Genomic DNA, 26,172 nt, shown 5'->3' with positions numbered 1-26,172 from the left:
TTTGACAATTATAATAGGGAATACAAAATTAAATCTACAACAAGCAGCATACTCTGGTAGTGTTAAACCATACAAGGCATCACTTGGACCTTTTAAAGAAATCATTAAAATGGTGAATTGTAGGTGAAGTAGAGCTGTGGTCCTCAGTGCCCTGCCAGCACAAATCATTTTCACGTTGTAAAACATTACAAAAAACCTTATTTGTGCTTTTTCCCCCACGTCCTCTCACCTGGCAGTGGAGTTCACAGCGCTCTCCCCTCCAGCCCGGAGCACAGGTGCAGAGGCCGTCCAGGGCGTTGCATGCCCCCCCGTTCGCACACAGACAGGTGAGGTTGCAGCCCAGCCCCCAGGTCCCGCTGGGGCAGTTGATGGAGCAGTCCACCCCGTGCCACCCTGGGCACACAAAGCCAGAACCACTTAAAGACCTCATATTCCGCTCAGTTTTAGAATCATTATTGGATTTAGAGGTCGTACCAGAATAGGTTTATGTTGTTTAATTTTCAGAAAACACCATATGTTTGTTGTACGGCACATTGCTGCAGCTCCTCTTTTCACCCTGTGTGTTGAGCTCTCTGTTTTAGCTCCAGAGTGAGACATCTCATTTCTATCCCATCTTTGTTGGGATTGGCACATGTGCAGTAGCTAGGAAGGTTACCATGGCTACAGCTCAGCTGTACACAGTGTGATCCTGAAACACACGCAGCCAGTACCAGCCAGTAGAGCATCTGAAGGGGGGGGGGTGGTTGTATTTGTTTGGCAGTTGAGTTTAAATATTACTGCACCTTTAAAGTTCAGAAGTAATTATTACGACTAATCTCTCTAGTTGAGGTTTGAGTTAGTAACATTTTACTTCTTTAGGTCCCTGGAAAAATGATCAAAGGACACTTTCAGACCAGTCATCAGGTCTCCACTCTTCTTTTCTCCTCTTCACTTTCTCCTCCCTCTCTCTTCCTTCCCTCCTTCCTCTCTACCTCTCTCTCGCTTGCGCTCTCCTCCTTCCCTTGCTCTCTCTCTCGCCTCCTTCTGTCCCTTCTCCTTCCCTCCTCTCGTCTATCTCCTTGCTCCCTCCCTCCCTCCCACTCTCCCTCTCTTCTCCCTCCCTCCCTTCTCTCCCTCCATCTCTCTGTCCCTCCCTTCCTCTCTGTATCTCTCCACTCCTCTTTCCCTCCCTCTCACCTGGTTTACAGGAGCAGGATCCGTCCACAGGTGAGCACTGTGCTCTGTTCTTGCAGGTGCAGCTGGAGGAGCAGTGTGCCCCGTGCGTCCCGGCTGGGCAGAGGACTGAACAGTTCGGACCCTGGGGGGGGGGGGGGGGGGGTCAACACAGACAGATAGTTAGAACTGGCAGTGCATGTACTGCATATACCATGTTATATACCTGTAGATACCATGTTATATACCTGTATATATACCATGTTATATACCATGTTATACTGTATACCTGTATATATACCATGTAATATACCATGTTATACTGTATACCTGTATATATACCATGTAATAAACCATGTTATACTGTATACCATGTAATATACCTGTATAAATACCATGTTATATGCTTGTATACATACCATGTTATATACTTGTACATACCATGTTATATACTTGTATATAAACCATGTAATAAACCTGTATATATACCATGTTATGTACCTGTATACACAATGTTATATACCTGTATACACCATGTTATATACCTGTATACACCGTGTTATATACCTGTAGATACCATGTTATATACCTGTAGATACCATGTTATTACTTGTATATAAACCATGTAATAACCTGTATATATACCATGATATATACCTGTATACACCATGTTATATACTTGTATATATACCATGTTATATACTTGTACATACCATGTTATATACCTGTATATATACCATGTTATATACCTGTATATATACCATGTTATGTACCTGTATATATACCATGTAATATACCATGTTATACTGTATACCTGTATATAAACCATGTAATAAACCTGTATACACCATGTTATATACCTGTATACACTATGTTATATACCTGTATACACTATGTTATATACCTGTAGATACCATGTTATATACTAGCAAAAGTCCTGCGTTGAAACTGTTGGGATGAAAAGGCGTATTTCTGTCTTTGACAATAATACTTAGGTAAAAGTATGTAAGTATCATCCGGAGAATGTAGTTAAAGTATTAGAAGATGTTAGAAAGAGTGAAGGATCCAAGCAGCTGTGTGTTTCATGGTCTCATCATCTCAGCTGGACCTGGAGCCCTTATATTGTTGCTAGGTTACTTTATAATAAGACATCAGATTATAGAAACTACATGTGGTTAGTGGGCAGGAATCTTAATGTGGAAAGGAACTAGGAACTAAAGGAACTAGGAACTAAAGCTGTCAGATGAATGTAAAAGAGTAACTAAAGTAACTAGTAACTAAAGTAACTAGTAACTAAAAGCTGAGCTTCCCTGCTTTCCCCCATGCCTCTGTATGTGATGTTCCTAGTGTCCCGTCTGGACTGGGCACAGGGTGGTGTGTGACATGTAGTTCTACCAGCTGCCACTAGGTGGTGGTGGGCCATGTCTGAGAACTCATGCTGAGTGAGCATGTGGACCTATGCACTGCAGGACAGGCTTTCTCAGTAGTTTCATTGTGAATAATCCCAGTTCCAAGCATAGTACTGTCTGGTCTGGGTCCACGGATGGGATTCAGGCAACTGAGTCAAGTCATTTTTATTTCTATAATCATAATTGTAAATTTGCCTCGAGGGCTTTAGCCAGGTGACGAGCCCACATCCACAATCGGGCTGGGTATCGTTCTCTGTGTAGCGTAGAGTTTATCCCACGTGTCTCTACGACGTGTAACATTAGACAGCCAATCACAGACATCATAAGATCTTGGTAGAAGCATGCTGCATGCTGATTGGTGCACTGTCGCTGATGAGATTCACTCCTTAGGTGTTGAAATTGGGTATTGAATGACTAGTCATTTTTCTTACTTTAGATACATTTTACTCAATACTTGAGAGGAAATTCGGTTGCTGCCTGAAACCTCCTGAACTGGGTTCCCAGCCCTAATCCACACACTAATCCTCATGGATTGACACCATATGTGACCTAAAGCATTCATTGCCATTGGAACATGTTGGAAAAGAGTTTACCGTGAACCCTGGAGCGCAGATACACTCTCCGCCCACACTGTGGCAGTCAGCACCGTTCTGGCACTGGCACACCTGCTGGCAGGACTCGCCGTAAAACCCCGGGGTGCACGTCTCGTTGCAGTAGAGGCCGGACCAACCCGGCTGACAAGTGCACTCCCCTGACATTGGGTGGCAGCTAGTGACAAAAGAAATACAAACTGTAGTTACATAACGCATTTCATTCTTAATTCCTTAGTTTTTGATCATATTGTCGGCCTTTTATTGGTCTATTTTGCTTGTAATATTTTACAAAGTGAGATATCCAGGTCTTGTTCGATTATAAAGCAGGTGGAGTTGCTTTATGAATAATGTAAGTATCAAAATACTCAATACACAGAGAAATGTATTCAGTAACTGTGACTTTAAACAAGCCATCAAGACTGAACGGTTGTGATGTCACAACTGTACTTTACATAGGTAGAAAGTGCTGCTACAGTGCAGTTACAGTCATTCCCCGGCTGCAATGATGATGCAGAGACTCTGAAAGTGCAAAAGACCCAGACACACTGACCTATCAGAGCAGACTGGGCTTTTTTAGGTAGGGGGCTTAAAGAGACAGACGTATAACAGGGTGTTTTAGACAGAGGGGAATACAAGAATATTTAGACAGATTCAGACAGCATGAGAGACATAAAGTGTTTTTTTAACATTAAAACATGTAAAAATGTTCTAATAGTAACCCGAAATACAAGTATCAACCTGAAAATGAACATAATAAGTGACCATTAAATGAGTGTGTAGGTTAGGACGGGAACAGGGTGGAGATGATCTGCAGTATCACAGGTGGGGGCTGCCTGTATTTGGATTGACAGCTGACCCACCTGACACAGCGCTCCCATAGAGGAGCAGCAGAACAGCTGTTCTCTGCAGACACATGCCCCCCCAGCTGTGCCAGCCTAACTGGCCCACAGCAGTCAGCTGTCTGCAGGGTCAACAGTCCCACTCACAAACGTCCTACTGACACCTGCTAACACTTGGATTAAAAAGATACACATTTGAAAACTACATTACCTGTCATTTAGTAGCCAATTTTATCCAAAGCAACTTCCAATTAAGTGAGAGGGAGGGGGTTATGTGGCACATTCTAATGCCACTATTCCATAATATATACTGATCGTAATTATTGCATTTAATGAGTTGTCCTTCCTGCATGTTTAGTATATATTTTTATTATAATGTATATTATTTTATTATTTCCTATATCTATGGTATATGAGTCTATCAATCAACAAGTGCAACCTGAGTAACATGCACATCTACTGATGATGCGTTCAAATAAGTGTGGGGAAGAGAGGGCATCAACATGTAAAGTGCGGGGGACATGTCCCCCCCCCCATCCCCGTACCCCATGTCTGCTACGCCCTTGACCCCAGAGACTACACGCGGGGCCACGTTTGCGTACCTGCGCGTGTTCTGGGCGTAGCAGGGACACATCCTGTCACAGCGGAGGCCATAGCGTCCTTCAGGACACAGTCGGACGTCACATATGTCCCCCGTGTAGCCCGGCTCACACAGACACATCCCGTTGGTGTGGTAGCACTGGCCGTTGTTCTTACAGCGACACGTCTTGGCACAGCCAGCGCCGTACGTTCCCACAGGACACTCGTCCTGGCACCTGTGCACAGCAAGAGACTCATTTAGAGTGAGCGCCCTCTAGTGGAACTCTGGTGGAGCTGCAACCAGTTCAGAAGCTGGAAGTATCGAGAGAGTGGAACTTCTTCCCTTATTAGAAATTCTTTGGTGTTACGTTGTACAGAAGCAAAACCAGACAATTACATAAATTTACAATTGGACAAAAAGCCCTAGGGTTCATAGCTATGATATAATAACCACTAAACATTACTGTGTAACTTTAATTTCTTTGCAAAACAAGTGGTCCTCTGCGTCTGAGTCTCCAGGCTGCCTCCGGTTTCTGCCCAGTATACCAGGATGTTGATGAGATATGAGGTTTGGGCGTGATAGTTTAAACAGAGATTAGTCCTTCTACTGGAACTTGAAAACCAAAACCTAGAAATGTAAATGTAGCCTAAAATACATAATCATTCAACGTCCACCAGTAAGTGTTGTGTCATGGAGTTTGTCCACTAGCTGGACCCGGCACACACTGCAGTAAAAAAAGCTCTGCGGTGGTTCCATGGCTTACTGAATCACAGAGCTTCAGCTAACGGGGTTAAGCTAAGCTAAACACACCGTCTGCAAACAGTTTGGTCCTCATTAGCTCGTCCATAGTTACAGTGCAAACAGTTACCAGTCCAACCACCAAATCAAGCTAAAAATTGAAATGCCCTCCTCCATCCCACCATTTAGAGCAGGCAAGGAGAAGAAAAAGGACAAATAGGATGCTGTGTGTGTTTAAAAGATTTTACAGGAGCTGCACTTGCCAGTTAAAGTTGTTGTTGTTGTCTCTGATACTACTACACCAAATCTTATCATCTACATGCAAAAGTCCTGCGTTGAAAGTGTTTGGTTGAAAAGGCGTATTGCTTTCTTTGAAAATAATACTTAAGTAAAGTAAGTATCATCCGGAGAATGTAGTTAAAGTATTAGAAGATGTTAGAAAGAGTGAAGGATCCAAGCAGCTGTGTGTTTCATGGTCTCATCATCTCAGCTGGACCTGGAGCCCTTATATTGTTGCTAGGTTACTTTATAATAAGACATCAGATTATAGAAACTACATGTGGTTAGTGGGCAGGAATCTTAATGTGGAAAGGAACTAGGAACTAAAGGAACTAGGACCTAAAGGAACTAGGAACTAAAGGAACTAGTTACTAAAGGAACTAGTTACTAAAGGAACTAGGAACTAAAGGAACTAGTATTTAAAGCTGTCAGATGAATGTAATGACTCAAGTAAAGTACAAGTACCTCAACAGTACAGTACTGGAGTAGATGTACTTCCCACCCCTGCCAAGCAGCAGTGGTGTCCTTCTTCCGAGGACAGATATTGGGTTCGGGCGTGGCGTGGCCAGCCCAGTTTTAAGCAGTGCTATATTGTGACGTTTGGCTTCCCTTAAGCATTCATGAAAGCCACTCAGAAGGACTATTCCTGTCTCGTCACTGGTCTGCTAAAGTATATAGCGTGTGCTCTTTGATATTGCTAATTATACGGGCCAAAGCCCTGCATGGCGCTGGGATTTGTCTGTGAAAACACTGACTGGGCTTCCTGGTTTTGTTTTTGCTCTTCTCTCTGGAGGATGTGGGAGATTTAAGCAGACACATGTGATTTGGTTGGTGGTCGGTTTGTTTTACTCCACAGGATGTCATTATCAGGTCCAGAGGGGACAACGAGGTCATGGGGTCGAGGGGCTCGCAACATAAAGGGACGTCACCCCCCAAGCTGTCGCGGTGCGTGGTCGTGCACCCCCTGCACCCCACTGCACGGGCAGAGAAGACCTGGTTCATCTGTACAAACATCTGGAGGATTCTTCATGTGCAGACCTTAAAAGTGCCGTATGGAGGATTGTGAAGATCCAGGACTTAGCCAAATAATTTAAACATTGACAACTTCTCAGTCCCTCTCCCCCTTTCTGCTAAAGCCCAAACTGTCTCCTAAGCCCCTCCCCCTACAAGAGAGAACGAATGTAAGGGGGACCATCTACGGCGGCCCGAGTGCAAGTTCGTACGCACCTTTAGGGCTCTGCTCTCCCAGAGTTCTAGACACAGTCAATTAGATACAGTTTCCAATTCAGGTGGAAATTAAATGTCAGCATGATTATCAGTCGATATGTTTAAGCACCTTTAAAGAGAAGACATTTTTCATTTCATCATGCATTTGTTCAACCCCTTTTTTTCAGCCTATGTCTAAGGGAGACACATTATGTCCCCATATGAGCTGGGACACATTGTGAATGCGTTGAGTTAGCTGAAAAAAAATATCAGCAGAAAACTGCACTTCATAACGTACGATAACTGTAACTCATTCTTTTTTTTCAGTGGTGCCTATTTAACTTGTTTAATACAAACATGGCAATCATTTTTTTTTAATTTCTTTTTAAACTCAACAAGCACTTTGTTTTTACAGAATCCTGAAAAAAGCACAACTGAGAAGACTTTAACATCTGTTTTTTATGGCAAGTAATAGTGTAAATAGTGAGCAGATGAAGATGGATTTGGGTTTATTTGGGAAATTAATGTTACCTCAAACATCTATATTTTGGGTATTCTATTTTTAGGGGAAAAATACACACACGCGCACACATACAAACACAAACACACACACACACACACACACACACACACACACACACACACACACACACACACACACAACTTAATCCTCAAGTGCAGGAGAACCATGCACACATATTTCAACATCTGTAAATGATGCAAAACTAGAACCAAGGTTGTTCCTACCGTTCTCCCGTGTACCCAGGGCTGCAGAGACACTGTCCAGTGGACAGCACACAGAAGCCGTTGTTGTGACACTGACATTCCTGGGAACAGTTCTGTCCAAATCTCCCCTCTGGACATGGCTGTCCACACACTGTCCCCTGCACACAGTAGCCACAACTTACACACAGTGTCTCCAGCATGCTGTTCACCATGTGACGCTTTAATGGTTTCTACGAACCGATGTTCCTCATCCTGGACACAGCTCCCTGTTCTCTAGTGTAGTTTATGACTTCAAAGACAAACTCTTCCTGACAATAATTCAGAACTCCTTCCACGTTATGACCTCAAGGTACTGATTGTAGGAGACGTTGATATGCATGGCGCCTTTCTTGAATCTCTGGGACTCTTTTAACTTTATCACATGTGTGATATGAGCTGCTCGTTCCCCGACTCTCCTCCCTTCTAGTTCAACTCGTCCTGACATGTTATCAGAGCCTGGTCCTGAACACCGTCTTCATTCTGCTTGTGTCAGGCCCAGTCTGCTGCTCCATTGTGTTAGGCCCTCAGTGGGATGTCACTGTCACTGTGTATTCATTCAATTAGCCTTTAATAGGATTTATTATCTGTTTTATCTAACTGTTTGTTTTATACTGCTTTTTTTATGTTGTTTTAAAGTTTATTTTTCCCGGTATTTATTTTGGAAGTTAAAAGCCATGGAGACCTGGTTGTGTGTATCGGGGGTGGCAGACTTGCAAAATTGATTTAATTACCGGTCTGTGTGTGGCGTCTCCATGCATTCCTTGTGAGCCTGGCTATGACGACCTGTGGAGACCTACTGGAACCGTTATCCTGCGTTACTTACCAGGAAATAAACAGCTTGTTGGAGCCAAAGAGATGTTTCATTGATATACACAAGGCACGAGACTACACAACTGCTACATTAGCACCTCTGACTTATGGTTTATTAGCAAGATTGGAAAGAGTTGTAATGGGGGGTCTGTGAGGGACAACGGTCTGTTTGTTATGGTGAAGGTCTACTCCAAGATCACTGGAGCAGAAAGACCTCAGCTCTTTGTGGAATAAACGAGTAGGGCGGCGCTAGGAAGCTCCTGCACGGAAAACTAATCAGTATGCAAATTCTTTCATTCCTTCAGCCATCCGGCTCCTGAACACAGTGTTACCACTGGCATGCTGATGTGGATACTGATTGTTGTTGTTGTTGTTCTTGTACTTATTTATTACATGGATCAGATATAGTGTAAAAATGAATCAGGGAAAGTGTTCTGAATCTGAATATTGTTTTCAGGTGCTTTTGCTCATGTAATATCCCTATTTGTCATTGGGAATGTGTGAGTGACGCTAACAATGCATACCATCCATCCTGCAGGACAGGAGCACTCTCCAGTCACATGGTGACACACTCCTCCGTTCTGACACGGACATCTCTCCTCACACTGCTGTCCATGTTTACCTGGAGGACACAGGGCTTCACAGCTAGGAGGAAAAAAACAGCATGCCATTAACATGTTTCCCATTTAACCAACAGTCCAAAACCTAATAGAGCCAGGGTGCAAATAGGGCCATAGCTAACATTTCTTACAGTGAATTGGACTAGCAAAGGACCGGTTGAAGAGGACGGGTTACTGAATAAGAGTGACACCAGATATCCATTAGCATCTATGGAACCCACCCTGATCACATGAGACACTGGGTTACATGCAGGTCCACTATTATTTTGAATAAGAATAAATTCTGAATTTGATACAGGTCATGTTAACAGCATATTCTTTTCCAAATGAAGCCTTATCCAAATTTAGTATGTTTCCAATTAGGCCACAAAGTCCTATTTTGCACGGTTGCATGTATGTTGGAATATTAGTGGAATGTTACTTTTCATTATCCATGTCAACAGCTAGGATGGAATATTGTCTATTTCAGAATAAAGGGGAACACTGGAACACTATGTGCAGGAAAACACAGTCATTGAGTCTTCTTCAAGCAGTCTGACCTGCTGTCTTTAGAATCTTGGTTCTGAGTTGACCCATAGAAAAACATAGTTTAACATTATAAAATGATGTATAAAATCATGCAGACAATTATTTGGATATTTTAATAGCTTAGTATTCTATGCAAAAAAAGGTATGCGTAAAGGCTTTAGGCTGCTATACACAATATTGATGGCCCAGTTGATTATGGAACTTCATATTATACAACATATATTGTAGGGGGTCTCTCCTCCATCGCTCATTCAGTTATGGGGTCCTTGGCTTAAAAAAACATTAAAGATCCATGCACTAGAAAATCATGTCTTCGGAAAGACATGTCATTCATATTGACATATCCAGCAACGTAGAATTCAAAACTGACTGCTACCTAAAGATAAAAAGTGCTTGTTTGGTTTTTAACTGTCTATTCGTGTGTTTTATCGGTTTTTAATGCTTATGATTTTTAACTGTTTGTACTTGTGTTTTATCTGTTTAACTGATTTTGTGTAAAGCACTTTGAATTGCTCTGTTGCTGAAATGTGCTCTACAGATAAAGCTGCCTTGCCTTGCCTTCTCAGTATGCACTGAGCTTTTACTTTAATGTCAATATTGGGGAACAGATTCTCACACATCCTGTCCTCGGACTTACAAAGCTCCAGTGTATCCTGGTGAGCACTTGCATTCTCCGGTCACATGGTGACAGGCGGCTCCATTCTGGCACTGGCATTTCTGCTGGCATTCGTTCCCATAGGTGCCCACCTCACACTGGGCCTCGCAGCGCCATCCTCGGTACCCTGGAGTGCAGATGCAGGCTCCGGTGATGGGGTTACACAGAGCGCCGTTCTGGCACTGACACCTGTTACTGCAGTGGGGACCCCAGTGGCTGCTGTCACAAGCTGAGGGAAGGAAGGGAAATCATCAAGATTTAGTGGATGTTGTTCCACACGTCATTGTGTCAGTCTACCACCAGACCAAGAAGACCACATTAACCATAAAGGTTTTTTTTTTGGTTTGATTGGTTTAAAGAAATGCCAATGAAGCAGAGAACGTGTTTCTCCCATCCAGGAATGCTGTGAGGACTAGCTAGACCTTCCTCAGTGGAGCTGTGGAGGAAGGTCTGGCCATTCAAGACCACTGGTGAGCCATGCTGGAAGTGTAATCCTGAGCTCAAAGTGGATGGAAACAAGTGGATGGAAACAAGGATACCATCTTGTTGGATCTGCTTCCAAAGTAATCCAACTGTGAATACTGATGGAAGGACGAGGCTGCTGTTTTACATGCTATATTACACAGGGGTGATAGGTGCTTTTCTAGGTTTTAGGGGCTATTTCCGTATTGATAAAAATGGCAAAACCAACAATGTGTAAGTCCATCTCTCAAAATTTCCCTTTCCTGTCCGTCTATTAAAAAGATAAACAACTGTATGTTTCCCTCTGCCTGTTAGTTTATGTTCAATATCTCCAGATTAACACAGTGCAGAGACTTTTCTTGTATAGAAGCAGAGAAATGCCCAGTTTCAACAAGGTCTTCCAGGTGATTGTTGGCCATCCAGAAGCTGTTTGATTGTCTTTGTACAATAAATCGATAATTATGAATCCATAAATCTTGTTCCATACCTACACATGGCTTCCAGCTAGCGTCGTTCTGATTGTTTAGCATGGTAGTTAAAATCTTTCCAAAGAAGGTCTGGCAATGGGAGACTATTAATCTTCATACTCTTGAGGCTGAAAGCGAAGCTGGCTCCTCATGACTGACATGAAAACCAGCTGATTGCACAAGCAGGCCGATACTAGATTACTCCCAATCAGTGTGTGGCAAGGCGGGCTGTGGCCTGAACCCACCTCATTAACCCCTGGCTGTTGGAGCTCAGCCTTAATCAGACCACACCTCATATCCATGAGTCTGGCCTTTCCATCACCACTCGCACTGGAAGCTTCGCCATGTGTAGCCACAGAAACTGGTTACCCTGAGAGGGGCTGTTGAGTTCTAGATGTCTTTCATCATGTCACGTCACATATGCCCTTTGCGATGATTGGGGGCAGAACAGGAGGGAGTCAAAAGGTTTACAGTAGCGGCCTGGCCTTTCATTATGGGACTCTGCGTCATGGAAGTCTATATTAAGTTCAGGGGAAAGTGAGAGTTTTCACTGGAAAAAAAGGCCAAAATGAAGGTTTAGATAAGGACTTTATAATTAACTGTGTTTTTTACGAGCCTGTGTCAGAAAAAGTAAGCAGCATTCCCTATTAAAAAAAAGTCTTTTCAAAATTTTGGGCCCAAACATGTGATGGGTATATACATAGTGTGTGGAAACTTTCCCTTCCCTAATCACTTTTTTATTAGTGTTTTTTAAAGGGGGGAAACTTATGGGGAAAGACAAAAAGGTTTTCGACACACTAAAAGTTTTTGTAGTAGATATCAGGAGGAGAAAAAAAAAAAAGGGTTTATTCTAGTTTGTTCTTTCCCCCGGTTTTTAAAACCAAGCCTGTTTTTTGGGTTTTCTTCCCATGAACAAATGGGGGGTTTTGTTTTACAAGCTGTCGAGGTCATGTTGGACCCATAATTTTTAGTGGTCCCAAAGTTTCCCCGCACCGATTTTGGGCAGGCGGCCCCAGGTAGATGAGAAAATCCATTTAAAGGTATTTTATTGGGGAAAAAAACGTTGAGAAAAACGACCCGATGAAGACAGGAGAGGTTTTAAAAAGCATCGGGAAAAATAAGTGGAGTTGGGAGTTTTTTTTTAGGCTCCTTTTTTCCATGCCAAAAATAAATTAACTCAACCACAGATAATATGGATTTTATTATTGTTGTCGCAAGAGTAAACCCAGTTGCCGTTTTTGCTCACCTGCCACCCTTTGTCCAAACAAAATTTAAACTTATCTCAATCCCAACCCCAAAATTGGCTTAGATTCCCAGGTAATAGCAAGCGGGCGTCCATGATAAAAAGGGTTTCCAGTGGGTGGGCCCCTGGGGCTGGCGGACTCTGCAGTGATTGGGGTTTACTGTTCAATAAAATATACACGGGCAGGCAGTAGAGCTAGGGATTGCGGGTGTCCGTGGTTTGGAAGATGGGATTTTTCCGGATTATGGTTTCGGTGAGAGGAGTGTCAGGAGAAAACGCAGAAAAGGGGGGTCAATGACCATGAAGTCTTTTCCCTCCCAAAGATTTGGGTCTGAGACAAAAACAGGTCTCCCAAAATTTCATTTTCTCCTGATGTTTTCCCTAAAAAATCCCTTTTGGGTATCAAAGTTTTGGAGATAGGCTGGCCCAAGGGGCCAATTTTTATTGGGGATATTGAGCAAAGGATGGATAAAATAATCTTTTTCCGTTATTCTCTTGGGAAACCCCCCGGCTGGTGTTCTAAAAGGGGCGGGCCGTGGGGGAGCCCACGTAAAGACCAGGAACCTAATGGGTTTTGGGGTGTTGGGTTTTAAACTGTCCCGGTTTTGTTAGCAAGGACCATAGCAACCTAAACACACTGGTTAGCGTTTCCTGTTTCCTGTTTTTTGCTGGGGGGAGCCCAAAAACCATTGTTTTTTTCCCCAAAGTTAAAACGTTTTTTTTAAAAAAACCTTTTGCTCCCAGATAAAAAGTATATAATTTTTTTAAAAAAATAAAAAATTTGGATTGTCCGGGGAACGTCCAAAGGGAAACCGGGGGGTTTTTTCCCCTTGGAACTTCAAAGCAAAAGGTTGGGGGGAATCAAATCTGGCTCAAGGAATACTGTTTTTTTTGGTTTAGTTAGTGTTATATCTGTGCCCCGGAGTTGGTTGTAAACCCAAAAAGTTTTTTTTAATTTTTTTTTTTTAATTTTTTGACTTAAAAAAATGTGTAAACCCCAAGAATAGCCAAAAGGTTTTTTTTATCCTTTCCCCCTGGCCAATTTAAAATGCCCCGAAAAAAAACAATAAAAAGATTACAGTGAAAAATAAAAATTAAAAAGCAGTAAAACTCTTCAATCCTTTGATAAATCGTGTAAAGTTTTGTAATAAAAAAATTGGGTAATTTTTTTTTCCTTTTGGGGGTTTGGTAAAAATTATTCTTAAAAAGTTATAAAGAAGTTTTGGGGTTTAAAAAAATTATTTTTTTGGCTTAGGGCCCTTCTCCAGTGCAAAAAAACGGGGTTTTGTGCCCAGATGAGAGTAAAAACCTTCCCCAACCACCAAAATTTGAAGTTTTAAAGGATTAACAGGCCCCTTTTTTCCTCTGCTTACCCTGCCAGACCGAAAAAAAACTTTTTTCCTCAGGCGTCTGGCCTGGTGAAAAAGGGGCGGGAGGCGGGGGGGGGTTTGGGGGACAAAGGGAGGAGGAGATTGGGGAAATAAGTGCAAATGAAAACCCCTCCTGCTTAAATTGCCTCTGGTCCCTTTGTGAAACTGACCTAGTTTAAAAAAAAGGAAAACTCAGGGACCTCGGGGGTCCTAAGCTGCTGAAGAACAGACTGTTCTCTTTCATCGGCCCATTCAAGATGGCAGTGAACAAAAAAAAAGAGTGCACCGTGCCAGGGTTTGGTCACAAGGCTCGCTGTAAGACCTCATCATGTTTTCCAGAGTTCATTTGTCCTTATCTACTGCAGGGAACCAAACTAGATACACATGTACATGCATCTACTTTTGTATCCATGCAGACACAACAAGTCATAAAAATGTAAAACACAAAAACAAAAAAAGAGTCCGTCAAGTTGAGAAAAAGTCTTGGGCCAGTAACTTGAGCTGCCAGTTGTTGAGAGTTGGCTCAGCTCTGACTGTGCACACTGGGGAGGGACGGGGATGTTTTTCCATCTCTTTAGTGATTACCCAGTCTACCAGGCATGGTGCACTCATGGGAAGAGAAATCACCTTTCACACTGATACGGAGGATTCCCAGTGAGAAGAGACATCTGTAGCATTCCCCCATGTTTTCCATGCTGAGTTAGAATGTGTGTCCTCCTCCCCAGTTTTATTGTCATTATACAATAAAACTCATCTCCCCATTAGGCAGTGTCAAACAAAGAACCAACACAACAAATAATCTGTTGGTCCTGGTTTAGTTTTTAGTTCCCGACGGCAAAGGTCCTTGTGGGTGTCACTAAGGGTATTTTTAATTTTCAGGTTCATACTTGTATTTTGGGTTTCTAATATTACATATACATGCTAAAACCATTATAATTCTCATACTGTCTTTTTTTTTAACCTGGACCATATTTTCCCATGGTTTTGCATGGCCAAGCTGAAACAAGTTTTGCCGCTTAAAGACTAAAAATTCTAAGTGCCTGACAACAACCAGGTTTTTAGGTAGTTAGCCTTTAACCCCCCTGGTGAAAAAGCCCAGTCCGCTGTGATTGGTTTCAAATTCTCAAAGTGCAGAGACTCTGCACTTTAAAGGTCTCTGCAGCCGGGGAATGACTGTAACTGCACTGTAGCAGCACTTTCTACAGTACAGTTGTGACATCACACATACAGGAAGTCCTGAAGGCTCGTTTAAAGGCACAGTTTCCCATTTACACACACAGGTGAATGGTTGTTGAATGGTGCACATCAGTGTGAGCTTCATTCCAATTCAATTAAATCAATTACAACATGTATATAAACGTGCCATATTGACACCCATTTTAGAATAGTCTCTCAAAAATGCATTATTTGTTTGGAGAAAAATTAATATATTTCTTGGAAACATTTTAGGCCATTTTACAAATATTTTTCAAACACATTACTTAAAGTTAACGGATATCCTTTTCAGACATTTCCACTTCTTCACGAGTAATGTTTTCGACAGTATATTAATAAGCTACTTTTATGACATTTTCCTATAATTTTGGGGCATTTTTAACGTACATATATTTTGGAGATTTTACCAATTTTTGCATGATACTTCTTGGATATTATAATTAATTTACCAACTATTTTTCTGAATTTTAGCAATATATTTTGCAAAGTGTTCACACGGACAAAATTTTTTTAAGGTTCTTCTTATATTTTTGACACATCAGAAAACCTTTTACTGCTAATAATGGGCCTGTATTGGTAATAATGGGCTAATAATGGCTATCGGGGGATCTATATAAGACCAGCTTGATGAAGACCAGAATGCTGAAAACTGTCTAGGAATTAATCATGGTATATTGGAGAAGATGTGTGCCAATGTTGAATGAAATCACAAAAAACGTTGAAATTAGGTCACAAACAGAAAAGAGGAGCTTAGACAGAGACACTGTGAGATGTACAGTACGTGTACATGTGGTTGTGCTATATTCTCACAGCTGTACTCGTGTCGTCTTGTGTTGTCATCATGTGTACTACATCACATGCTCCAGCGCCTCAGGTCATTTCCTACCACGTAGTGTTCTCCTGTTCTCCTGCTATTATTCCTGCTCCCCCTGAACACACGCCATCCCCCATTTCCTGTTCTTGGCCCCCGAATTGATCCTCAGACATATTGTTGATGCCCGCTGACCTGTAAAACACAGTCAATGCATGCGAGTCTTCGCTGGCTCTTGAGGAAATTAAAGACGTGTTACTGAAGGGACGAAGATAGAACAGAGTGGCCGACCCAATAACTACAACTGCTGCTGTTTCAAAGGAACACATCTACAGATACACCCAGAAACCAGTGTCCCTCTGATCCAGCATTTCAAGTAAAACCATGTAGATTAGAGCACTGCTAAGGTACTGTATTGGTATAGATGTATTCTTTTCTCCTAAAGCAAGAAAATATTTTATCCATCCAAAATATTGAATGTTTACAAGTTCAGTGCCATTGAGCCTGTTCTCTCATGACCGACTAAGAAACCTCCACCCCCAGGTCTCTCCCACCAACGCATTCTCGTGAAAGCGTGAAAAGTTATGCACACCAATTTGTGTGATATCCTATGAAATTACGGGCCCGTGGCGACCGTTCACATGACAGTTGAGTTTAGCCGACAGAACGACTAGTTAATGTTGAAAGACAGATTGTGGTTTGAATCAAAACAGCAGTTCCCAGAAGTAGTACTCCTTAACTTCTCCAGGACATGAACACCTGTTTCCTGGTGAAAGTCTTGTGTTTTTTCCTTAACTTCTCCAGGACATGAACACCTGTTTCCAGTGAAAGTCTTGTGTTTTCCTCCTTAACTTCTCCAGGACATGAACCCTGTTTCCAGGTGAAAGTCTTGTGTTTTTTCCTTAACTTCTCCAGGACATGAACACCTGTTTCCTGGTGAAAGTCTTGTGTTTTCTCCTTAACTTCTCCAGGCCATGAACACCTGTTTTCCAGGTGAAAGTCTTGTGTTTTCTCCTTAACTTCTCCAGGACATGACACCTGTTTCCTGGTGAAAGTCTTGTTTTTTCTCCTTAACTTCTCCAGGACATGACACCTGTTTCCAGTGAAAGTCTTGTGTTTTCTCCTTAACTTCTCCAGGACATGAACACCTGTTTCCTGGTGAAAGTCTTGTGTTTTCCTCCTTAACTTCTCCAGGACATGAACACCTGTTCCTGGTGAAAGTCTTGTGTTTTTTCCTTAACTTCTCCAGGACATGAACACCTGTTTCCTGGTGAAAGTCTTGTGTTTTCTCCTTAACTTCTCCAGGCCATGAACACCTGTTTCCAGGTGAAAGTCTTGTGTTTTCCCTTAACTTCTCCAGGACATGACACCTGTTTCCAGGTGAAAGTCTGGTGTTTTTTCCTTAACTTCTCCAGGACATGAACACCTGTTTCCTGGTGAAAGTCTTGTGTTTTCTCCTTAACTTCTCCAGGACATGAACACCTGTTTCCTGGTGAAAGTCTTGTGTTTTCTCCTTAACTTCTCCAGGACATGAACACCTGTTTCCTGGTGAAAGTCTTGTGTTTTCCCCTTAACTTCTCCAGGACATGAACACCTGTTTCCTGGAGAAAGTCTTGTGTTTTCCCCTTAACTTCTCCAGGACATGAACACCTGTTTCCAGGTGAAAGTCTGGTGTTTTCTCCTTAACGTCTTCCGGGACATGATCTCCACTCCCCCACTTGAAAGCCATGGTAAAGCGTGGCCTTATACTGTACATCAGCAGTCACTGTGGTGCATACAGTAATACATACTGTACGTGGAATGCATATGGATAACAGTGTTTTTCTTTTCATTGCGATATGTATGGAGGGTTGATGAGAACAGGAAGAAAACATCAGTGAGTGGGAGAATGAGCAGATTGTCTATCACACATTGACAGCCCTCAGCCCAGGTGGTCTGTCTGTGCTTCAGCCTGGCATTAGTCTGTTATTGTCCCAGAGACACAGACCATCGGCCACTGGGGAGGAAGGGATTAAGATCAGAAAGAAGAGACACTAAACCCAGGAAACGTGTGGTGCTTCAGAAAACCTACATTTTTAAACTTGAGTAACCAAGGTATGATGACCAAAGAATATGAATAAAGACTCTACTGTATGTCTTAACTGGAGTATTCAGACCAGTCTACTTCACTACAGTAATCTGACCGCCATGTTTTTCCTTCCTTTCACTCTTCCTTCTTTCCGCGTCAACCCACTAATTTAAATATTTTATTTATGCTGACTTTTATTATTGTACAATAGATGATAAGTTCCAACCTTTGCTTAGTGCTTAAGAAATACATGAAAAACATTCAAACTAAAGCAAAATGCCACACACTCATGACCTCATGGTTCCCAAACCACACTTCCCATTTTTGTGATTAGGCATCAAATCTCCAACTCATTCATACTTACATCAAGTTTGAATTTACAGGTTGTGTGTGTGTGTGTGTGTGTGTGTGTGTGTGTGTGTGTGTGGGGTGTGAGTGAGAATGAAAGAGAGAGAGAGAGAGAGAGAGAGAGAGAGAGAGAGAGAGAGAGCAGACAATCAGGCCAGGCCTAGTGGGGCCCAGGGGAGTCCCGGGGCCCAGACACAACAATACGCTCCTTTATTACAGGCTGAAAGTGAGGACAGCAGGGGCACACCCTGTGGGCTCCTCTGCCTATCAGTATACATAGAGACACATAGGCAGACACCAAAATCCCCTCCCACACACGCTGAGTGGACCCAGTCTGCAAGCTCCCATGCTACCCTGGTCTATATCGACGATGTTGCATTTCCGGGATTGTTGCAGTGTCGCCAGAAATTGTCTCTTTTTAGACCGGATGTCTGTCCCCGTCCTCTGTCTTTGTGTTGGCGTTCTAACCACTGGTGGATTTCTGAGGACTATGGTTACCTGGTCCTCAGATCTCTGCAGGGGAAATCCAGACAGCTAGCTAGACTATCTGTCCAATCTGAGGACTATGGTTACCTGTTCCTCAGGTCTCTGCAGGGTAAATCCGACAGCTAGCTAGACTATCTGTCCAATCTGAGGACTATGGTTACCTGGTCCTCAGGTCTCTGCAGGGTAAATCCAGACAGCTAGCTAGACTATCTGTCCAATCTGAGACTTGGTTACCTGGTCCTCAGATCTCTGCAGGTAAATCCAGACAGCTAGCTAGACTATCGTCCAAATCTGAGGACTATGGTTACCTGGTCCTCAGACTCTGCAGGGTAATCCATACAGTCTAGCTAGACTATCTGTCCCAATCTGAGGACTATGTTTACCTGGTCCTCAGATCTCTGCAGGTAATCCTAGCAGCTAGCTAGACTATCTGCCAATCTGAGGACTATGGTTACCTGTCCTCAGATCTCTGCAGGGTAAATCCAGACAGCTAGCTAGACTATCTGTCCAATCTGAGACTATGGTTTACCTGTTCCTCAGATCTCTGCAGGGTAAATCCAGACAGCTAGCTAACTATCTGTCCAATCTGAGGACTATGGTTTACCTGGTCCTCAGTCTCTGCAGGGTAAATCCAGACAGCTAGCTAGACTATCTGTCCAATCTGAGGACTATGGTTTACCTGGTCCTCAGTCTCTGCGGGTAATCCAGACAGCTAGCTAGACTATCTGTCCAATCTGAGGACTATGGTTACCTGGTCCTCAGATCTCTGCAGGGTAAATCCAGACAGCTAGCTAGACTATCTGTCCAATCTGAGGACATGGTTACCTGGTCCTCAGATCTCTGCAGGGTAAATCCAGACAGCTAGTCTAGACTATCTGTCTCAATCTGAGACTATGGTACCTGGTCCTCAGATCTCTGCAGGGTAATCCAGACAGCGCTAGACTATCTGTCCAATCTGAGGACTATGGTTAGCCTGTCCTCGAATCTCTGCAGGGTAAATCCAGACAGCTAGCTAGACTATCCGTCCAATCTGAGGACTATGGTTACCTGGTCCTCAGTCTCTGCAGGGTAATCCAGACAGCTAGCTAGACTATCTGTCCAATCTGAGACTATGGTTACCCTGGTCCTCAGATCTCTGCAGGGTAATCCAGACAGCTAGCTAGACTATCTGTCCAATCTGAGGACTATGGTTACCTGGTCCTCAGATCTCTGCAGGGTAAATCCAGACAGCTAGCTAGACTATCTGTCCAATCTGAGGACGATGGTTACCTGGTCCTCAGATCTCTGCAGGGTAAATCCAGACAGCTAGCTAGACTATCTGTCCAATCTGAGACTATGGTTACCTGTGCCTCAGTCTCTGCAGGTAAATCCAGACAGCTAGCTAGACTATCTGTCCAATCTGAGGACGATGGTTACCTGGTCCTCAGATCTCTGCAGGGTAATCCAGACAGCTAGCTAGACTATCTGTCCAATCTGAGGACATGGTTACCTGGTCCTCAGTCTCTGCAGGGTAAATCCAACAGCTAGCTAGACTATCTGTCCAATCTGAGGACTATGGTTACCTGGTCCTCAGATCTCTGCAGGGAAAATCCAGACAGCTAGCTAGACTACTGTCCAATCTGAGGACTATGGTTACCTGTCCTCAGATCTCTGCAGGGTAATCCAGACAGCTAGCTAGACTATCTGTCCAATCTGAGGACGAGGTTACCGGGTCCTAGATCTCGCAGGGTAAATCCCAGACAGCTAGCTAGACTATCTGTCCAATCTGAGGACTAGGTTACCTGGTCCTCAGATCTCTGCAGGGAAAATCCAGACAGCTAGCTAGACTATCTGTCCAATCTGAGGACATGGTTAACCTGGTCCTCAGATCTCTGCAGGGTAAACCAGACAGCTAGCTAGACTATCTGTCCAATCTGAGGACTATGGTTCCCTGGTCCTCAGGTCTTGCAGGGAAAATCCAGACAGATGCTAGACTATTGTCCAATCTGAGGACTATGGTTACCTGGTCCTCAGGTCTCTGCCGGGAAAATCCAGACAGCTAGCTAGACTATCTGTCCAATCTAGCCCTTAGGGTTTACCTTTTCCCCCGATCTCTGCAGGGTAAACCCGACAGCACTAAAACCTATTTTTCCCAATTTTGGGGACGGGGTTTTACCGGGTCCTAGATCTTCTGCGGGTTAAATCCAGACACCCTAGCTAGACTATCGCCCCTCTGAGGCCCTAGGGTTTAAACCTTTTTCCCAATCTCTGAGGGTAAATCCAGACGCTGCTATGACTACCCCCAATTCGGGGAAACCGTTTTTTTAAACCTTGGGCCCCTCTTTTATTTCGGGGCAGGGTTTTTAAATTCCAGACAGCTAGCTAACTATGTAAAAGACCCGGCTTCTTGTGTTTTTTACCCCCTACCCTTCTTAATCATTTATTAAATTTAAACCCCCCGCCCCCCCCAACCCCGCCTACAACCCTAAAAAACCCTTTCTGGTTATAAATTTTGAAATTGTGACCCCAACCAATGAAAAAAAAATAAACATCATGACATCACTATGACATCATCAGGGAGTTTTTCTGAAAAAAACATTCCCCCAAACCCGGGTTGAGTACTTCCGCCTACTGACCATTCCCCCCCCCAAAAAAAAAACACATTCTTTCCTCCCCTGTATTTTTATAGTCTAGGTTTTTGGTGTGAGTTGGCCATTTTTTGAGAGTCGCCTTTCTTTTATATAATAAACTAGAGGGCCTTCGTTGGTGCCAAAGCGCCAAAACATCAACGCAACGTCCCCTTTCCCCAAAATCATGACCCTTTCCTTTTCGAATTAGCCCCAGCCCGGGGTTTCGGGTCATTAGGAACTACTTTCTTTCTCCCATAAAACCTACTTGGCAAGAGCAAAGTTTCTGGGTACCACATGAAAAGGTCTGCTTTTTGTCCCCAGGGGATATTTTGGACAGGACATGTGCAAAATGGCACTACACACACACACACTGGACAGACCAACTGAGCTGGTAACCATCACTGAGCTATAGAGTGACATGAGCTCAGAGGAGATGAGCCAGGCCTTAAGATAAGATCCTTCATCTACCCATGTTTGAAAAACACATGTACTGTAAACCCATGACCCAATGCTGCAACGGAAATGGGGGAGCTACTCGCAGCTGGCCCAAACTGAAAAATGGCAGCTGATGGATGAAGCTACAGAGACTGTGTGTGTGTGTGTGTGTGTGTATCGTGGAGCCTATGAAAAGCAGAACTATAATGTAGCTACTGTGCAAACTATTTCAATTGAAAAATAATATCAGCTTCAAGTGAGGGCCTGTTGAGCTTAGCCAGACCACAGGGAAGGAAGCACAAACAATCCAAAGAGAAACTGTGGTTAAATGGTGATCAGGTGGTTATCACTGGGACTAATGTTCAGGGGTAGGGCAGCAACTAATGATTATTTTCCTTGTCGATGAGATCTGAAGACCAGGTAACCATAGTCCAGCACAGAGACAGAGGACGGTAGAGACTACACAAAGCCTGAGTAGATGGACTTCCGTGTGCTATGTGATTCTCGCGGGATCTTGTGCTATCATGAGAATCCAGCTTCAGAGCAAGGTAAGTAGAAAAAAATACCTCCAAACCAAAATGGACTAACCAACAACAGCATATTTGGACCCCAGGGCATCTAAACAAATACTCCTAAAAACGTAATGACCCACACACCCACACTATGCCACTTTGCACATTTACATTATAATTTGTATTCAGCGTAAATTATTTGTATAAGTTATTGCATGTTTACTGTCCTAGTTTGTTTTTGCACTGCATGTTAAGCCAAGTCTAAGATGATTTTCTGCCAAGAGCTTTCTGAATCTGACACAGCCCCATATGACGAATATAATATATTTGCCATGTCATTTTACTGACACAAAGTGGTGGAAGAAGAATTCCAGAAATGTACTGCATTCATATTGCACCTATCTACCAACATTTTCTACCAAAACAACATTTTCCAAAATGTTGAACCATAACTCAAAGTTAAATTACAGATGTGATTTTTTTTTTTGTACAGTATCATGGCTTTAAATGAACTTTATGATCAGCAGCCAACATGGCTAGTAAAGCTACCAGCCAATCAGATTCTCCACTCGCCGCGTTTGTTTTTTCCTTTCTAACTTTTAATTTACATTACGGCATTCCGTTCATCTTCTCTGTTCCAGTAGCCAATGACACACACTGTATGACACATCACACCATGGTGTTCATGGGAAATGTAGGATTAGTACTACATGCACTGTTGCCAGATAAAGATGACATTTTCAAGCCAATCATACACAAAACCGCCCAAATCTCTAGGCGGAAAACAGACCAATCTGACAACACAGACTTGTTAATTACACATAGTATATAATAACATATATTATATTATCATTTTGTACTTCTGGATAATGATTAAACATTTGTTACAACCAGAGAACAGGCGGAGCCCTCAGACCCTGAGACTCCCGGAGAAGCAGAGCGCGGTAAGACGACACCAGCGTCTGTTTTTCTCGTGAGTTCAGAGTGCTTTCACAGGAAAACCAGAGTCCCACTCGCAAAGAAAGGAGTGCTCACAGACAGCAACAGCTGGAGGACTTACCACTGGAGCAGTTGGAGCCCCCCCAGCCCGGCTCACACTGGCAGGTGTTGGGGGCCATGCAGCGGCCGTGGACACAGCTCTCTGCACAATGAGCTGAGACATGGAGGAGACAGGAAGACAGGGATCAGGACCCTCACAAACAGATCGGCATTACAATTAGGCACAAAGGGCTGAAGAAATAAAAGGCTACATCTTCATCGCTGTGTTTTGGTTTTTAAGCTTTGAGCTTTGAGCCAAAGGTGATCTCCGTGCACACAAGTGTTTTTAGTTCTGTTTAAACTATCACGCTCAGACCTCATGTCGCATCAACATCCTGGTTTACTGGACAGAAACAGGAGGCAGCATCAGTGTTGGGGTTGCCAAATGTCTCCGATTGGCCGTTGAGACTGAAACATAACCCGCAGATTCATAACCAACACGGGTCTGAAGGAGTTCCTGATGTCTCTGGGTTAGGGGTTTTTCCCCCTCTCATACCCCCTGCTCTGGCGTTTCCCCCTCTCATTCCCCCTGCTCTGGTGTTTCCCCCTCTCATTCCCCCTGCTCTGGCGTTCCCCTCTCATTCCCCCTGCTCTGGTGTTTCCCCCCTCTCATTCCCCCTGCTCTGGCGTTCCCACCCTCTCATTCCCCCTGCTCTGGGCGTTTCCCCCTCTCATTCCCCCTGCTCTGGGTTTCCCCCCTCTCATTCCCCCTGCTCTGGTGTTTCCCCCCCTCTCATTCCCCTGCTCTGGTGTTTTCCCCTCTCATTGCCCCCTGTCTCTGGTGTTTCCCCCTCTCATTCCCCCTGCTTTGGTGTTTCCCCCTCTCATTCCCCCTGCTCTGGTGTTCCCCCTCTCATTCCCCCCTGCTCTGATGTTCCCCCTCTCATTCCCCCTGCTGTAGATTAAGACTTGTATTAGTACATTAGTATGGCCACTCTAACCAGACTCTCTTGTGAAACAAGCAGACTTCCCTTGACTCAAGCCAAAATAAGATTGGATCAGTTTTTTTTTACAGGATGTCGCTCAAGGTGATCAGTTATTAAATAATCAGCTCTCGGCTGTGAACGTTTTTCACAGGGAAAAAAACGATTGTTCTCAAAGACTTTTTTCAAAGATTTTTTAACCAGCTTTCATGTCCACATGCATCCAAAGTTCTGCTTCTGATGCAAGGACACACTCATTTCAAATGAGGTCCATGTTTGTAGCAGAATTGTTCTGAGCCACTACACTCAGAAAACGCCATAAGGCACTGATTTTACATTCAGACTTGGATGTGATATACTACACTTAATATAGAAAAGATTGCACAAGCAATCATAAGAGACATGACTCATCCAGGGCATACATCATTTTCACTGCTACCATTGGCTAAGTGATAACATCAAGACAAACATCAAACACTAAACAGATAACTGTTATCCACGGGCAATAAGACTTTGAGTCTATAGATTTGAGTTAGTGTTTCATTGTAATAAAATGCATTTGGATGCATATCAACAATAATTGCCTTGAAACATAATAATAGCTGCTCTGCAGCAACGGTTGGTTTTATCGCAAAAGTAATATCATTTATGTATAAGCAATAAAGGACTGGACCCAGAATCAACCCTTGCAAAAAACGCTTTAAGATGTGTTTGGATCCACATGATGAATATTCAATATTCACTGTTCATTAAGTTCTGTTTTGGTCTCCACCAGCTCCTAAGGGAAATATCTGTCTCGAGCTGCTAAATGCTGCATTCTATCCAACATCTGCCTACACATTCACAGTTTCTCAGCCCCCTTTAAAATATTATGACTTCACGGAGGGAATTTGATAAGGTCAAACAACAGGGTTTAATTGCCGTTTATCATTTTTATTGTGTACATGCAAATAAATAATTGTTAATGCTAAAAGAAGTTGCTCCTGATTGACAAGTTTGACATTTCTTGTTTTTTTAACCCTAACGAGGAATAGGAAGAAGAAGAAGCTCTCTTTCATTGCGGGGAAATTGTAGTTGGGGTTGCAACTCTCCAAAACCATCACTTTTTTCATGGGGTTTTAAAAGTATTTTTTTTTTTATTTTTAAATTATAGCAAGCCCCTACCTACCAAAAACATACTAAATGGCTTAAAGAATGGGGAATTTTCTTTTATTTTAACCCCATCTAGTAATGCCTGGTGCTGGAGAACGCGAACCTTTTCCTGCGGGTTTTTTTTGGGAAAAATTGATAGTTTATAGAAGAGACCCTTTTTCCTCCAGAAAAACCCCCCCTTGATTCCCCGGGGGGTGCTTTTATCACGGCTTCTGCATGAATCGAACTGTGGTCTCCACCACAGCACACAGATATTATGGCTACTCCCAGCATCGGAACAGCAGCCTGCCTGTTAACAGAATGAGTTCTCTCACTGTCGCTGCTGGACAACAGTTGTTGTTTTTGCCACTGTGGCTTCACACCTGTTTAGGGGGGGGGGGGGGGGGGGGGGGTGGGGGGAAGCACATGTAGAAGACAAAGCTTCTGTTTTTCTGATTGGCCACAGCCATTGGTTCCCAGTTTCTTGAGTGCTGAGCTCACCCTGTGCCCTGTACCTTACCTTTTTACCTATTAAACCCAGATTCCTGGGCTCTCTGATCTTCCTGATCTAAGAGTCCTTTACCAAGCTCAAGTTACCCCCCCCAGTGTTCTGATGCTCCCTTTTACCTTATCAACCCAGAGCCAGGTCAGCCCTGACCCTAATGCTTCTACACCAAATATATTGGTACACAAGCGCACCTTGTGTTTGCCATGATAACAAACAGAAATTTTTTCATAATGTTGGTTTTAAAAAACCTTAATGACGGCGCCCAGCCATCTATGCAGAACATAATACATATAATACTGGTTTACAGTTATATATCCAGCTGGCTCAAAGCCATCAAGTGGTGTGTGTGTGTGTGTGTGTGTGTGTGTGTGT

General features: G+C 43.3%; 1 protein-coding gene across 1 annotated transcript in view; it reads right to left on the bottom strand.

The window, feature by feature from the left end:
• Positions 1-26,172, bottom strand: part of LOC116704746 (multiple epidermal growth factor-like domains protein 10) — a 61,545-nt gene that overhangs the window by 17,841 nt on the left and 17,532 nt on the right. The window contains exons 5-12 of the mRNA XM_032540350.1: positions 23,261-23,353; positions 10,157-10,403; positions 8,896-9,016; positions 7,544-7,680; positions 4,596-4,808; positions 3,155-3,329; positions 1,177-1,297; positions 230-393 (exon numbers count right to left, since the gene is read on the bottom strand). Of these exons, the coding sequence (XP_032396241.1) occupies positions 230-393; positions 1,177-1,297; positions 3,155-3,329; positions 4,596-4,808; positions 7,544-7,680; positions 8,896-9,016; positions 10,157-10,403; positions 23,261-23,353 (1,271 nt within the window). The remainder of the gene's footprint in view (positions 1-229; positions 394-1,176; positions 1,298-3,154; positions 3,330-4,595; positions 4,809-7,543; positions 7,681-8,895; positions 9,017-10,156; positions 10,404-23,260; positions 23,354-26,172) is intronic.

The sequence above is a fragment of the Etheostoma spectabile genome, chromosome 16 (assembly GCF_008692095.1).
Source record: "Etheostoma spectabile isolate EspeVRDwgs_2016 chromosome 16, UIUC_Espe_1.0, whole genome shotgun sequence".
NCBI classification, from domain to species: domain Eukaryota; kingdom Metazoa; phylum Chordata; class Actinopteri; order Perciformes; family Percidae; genus Etheostoma; species Etheostoma spectabile.
The sequence above is the reverse complement of the archived record's forward strand: the minus strand, read 5'-3'. Positions and strand labels throughout refer to the sequence as shown.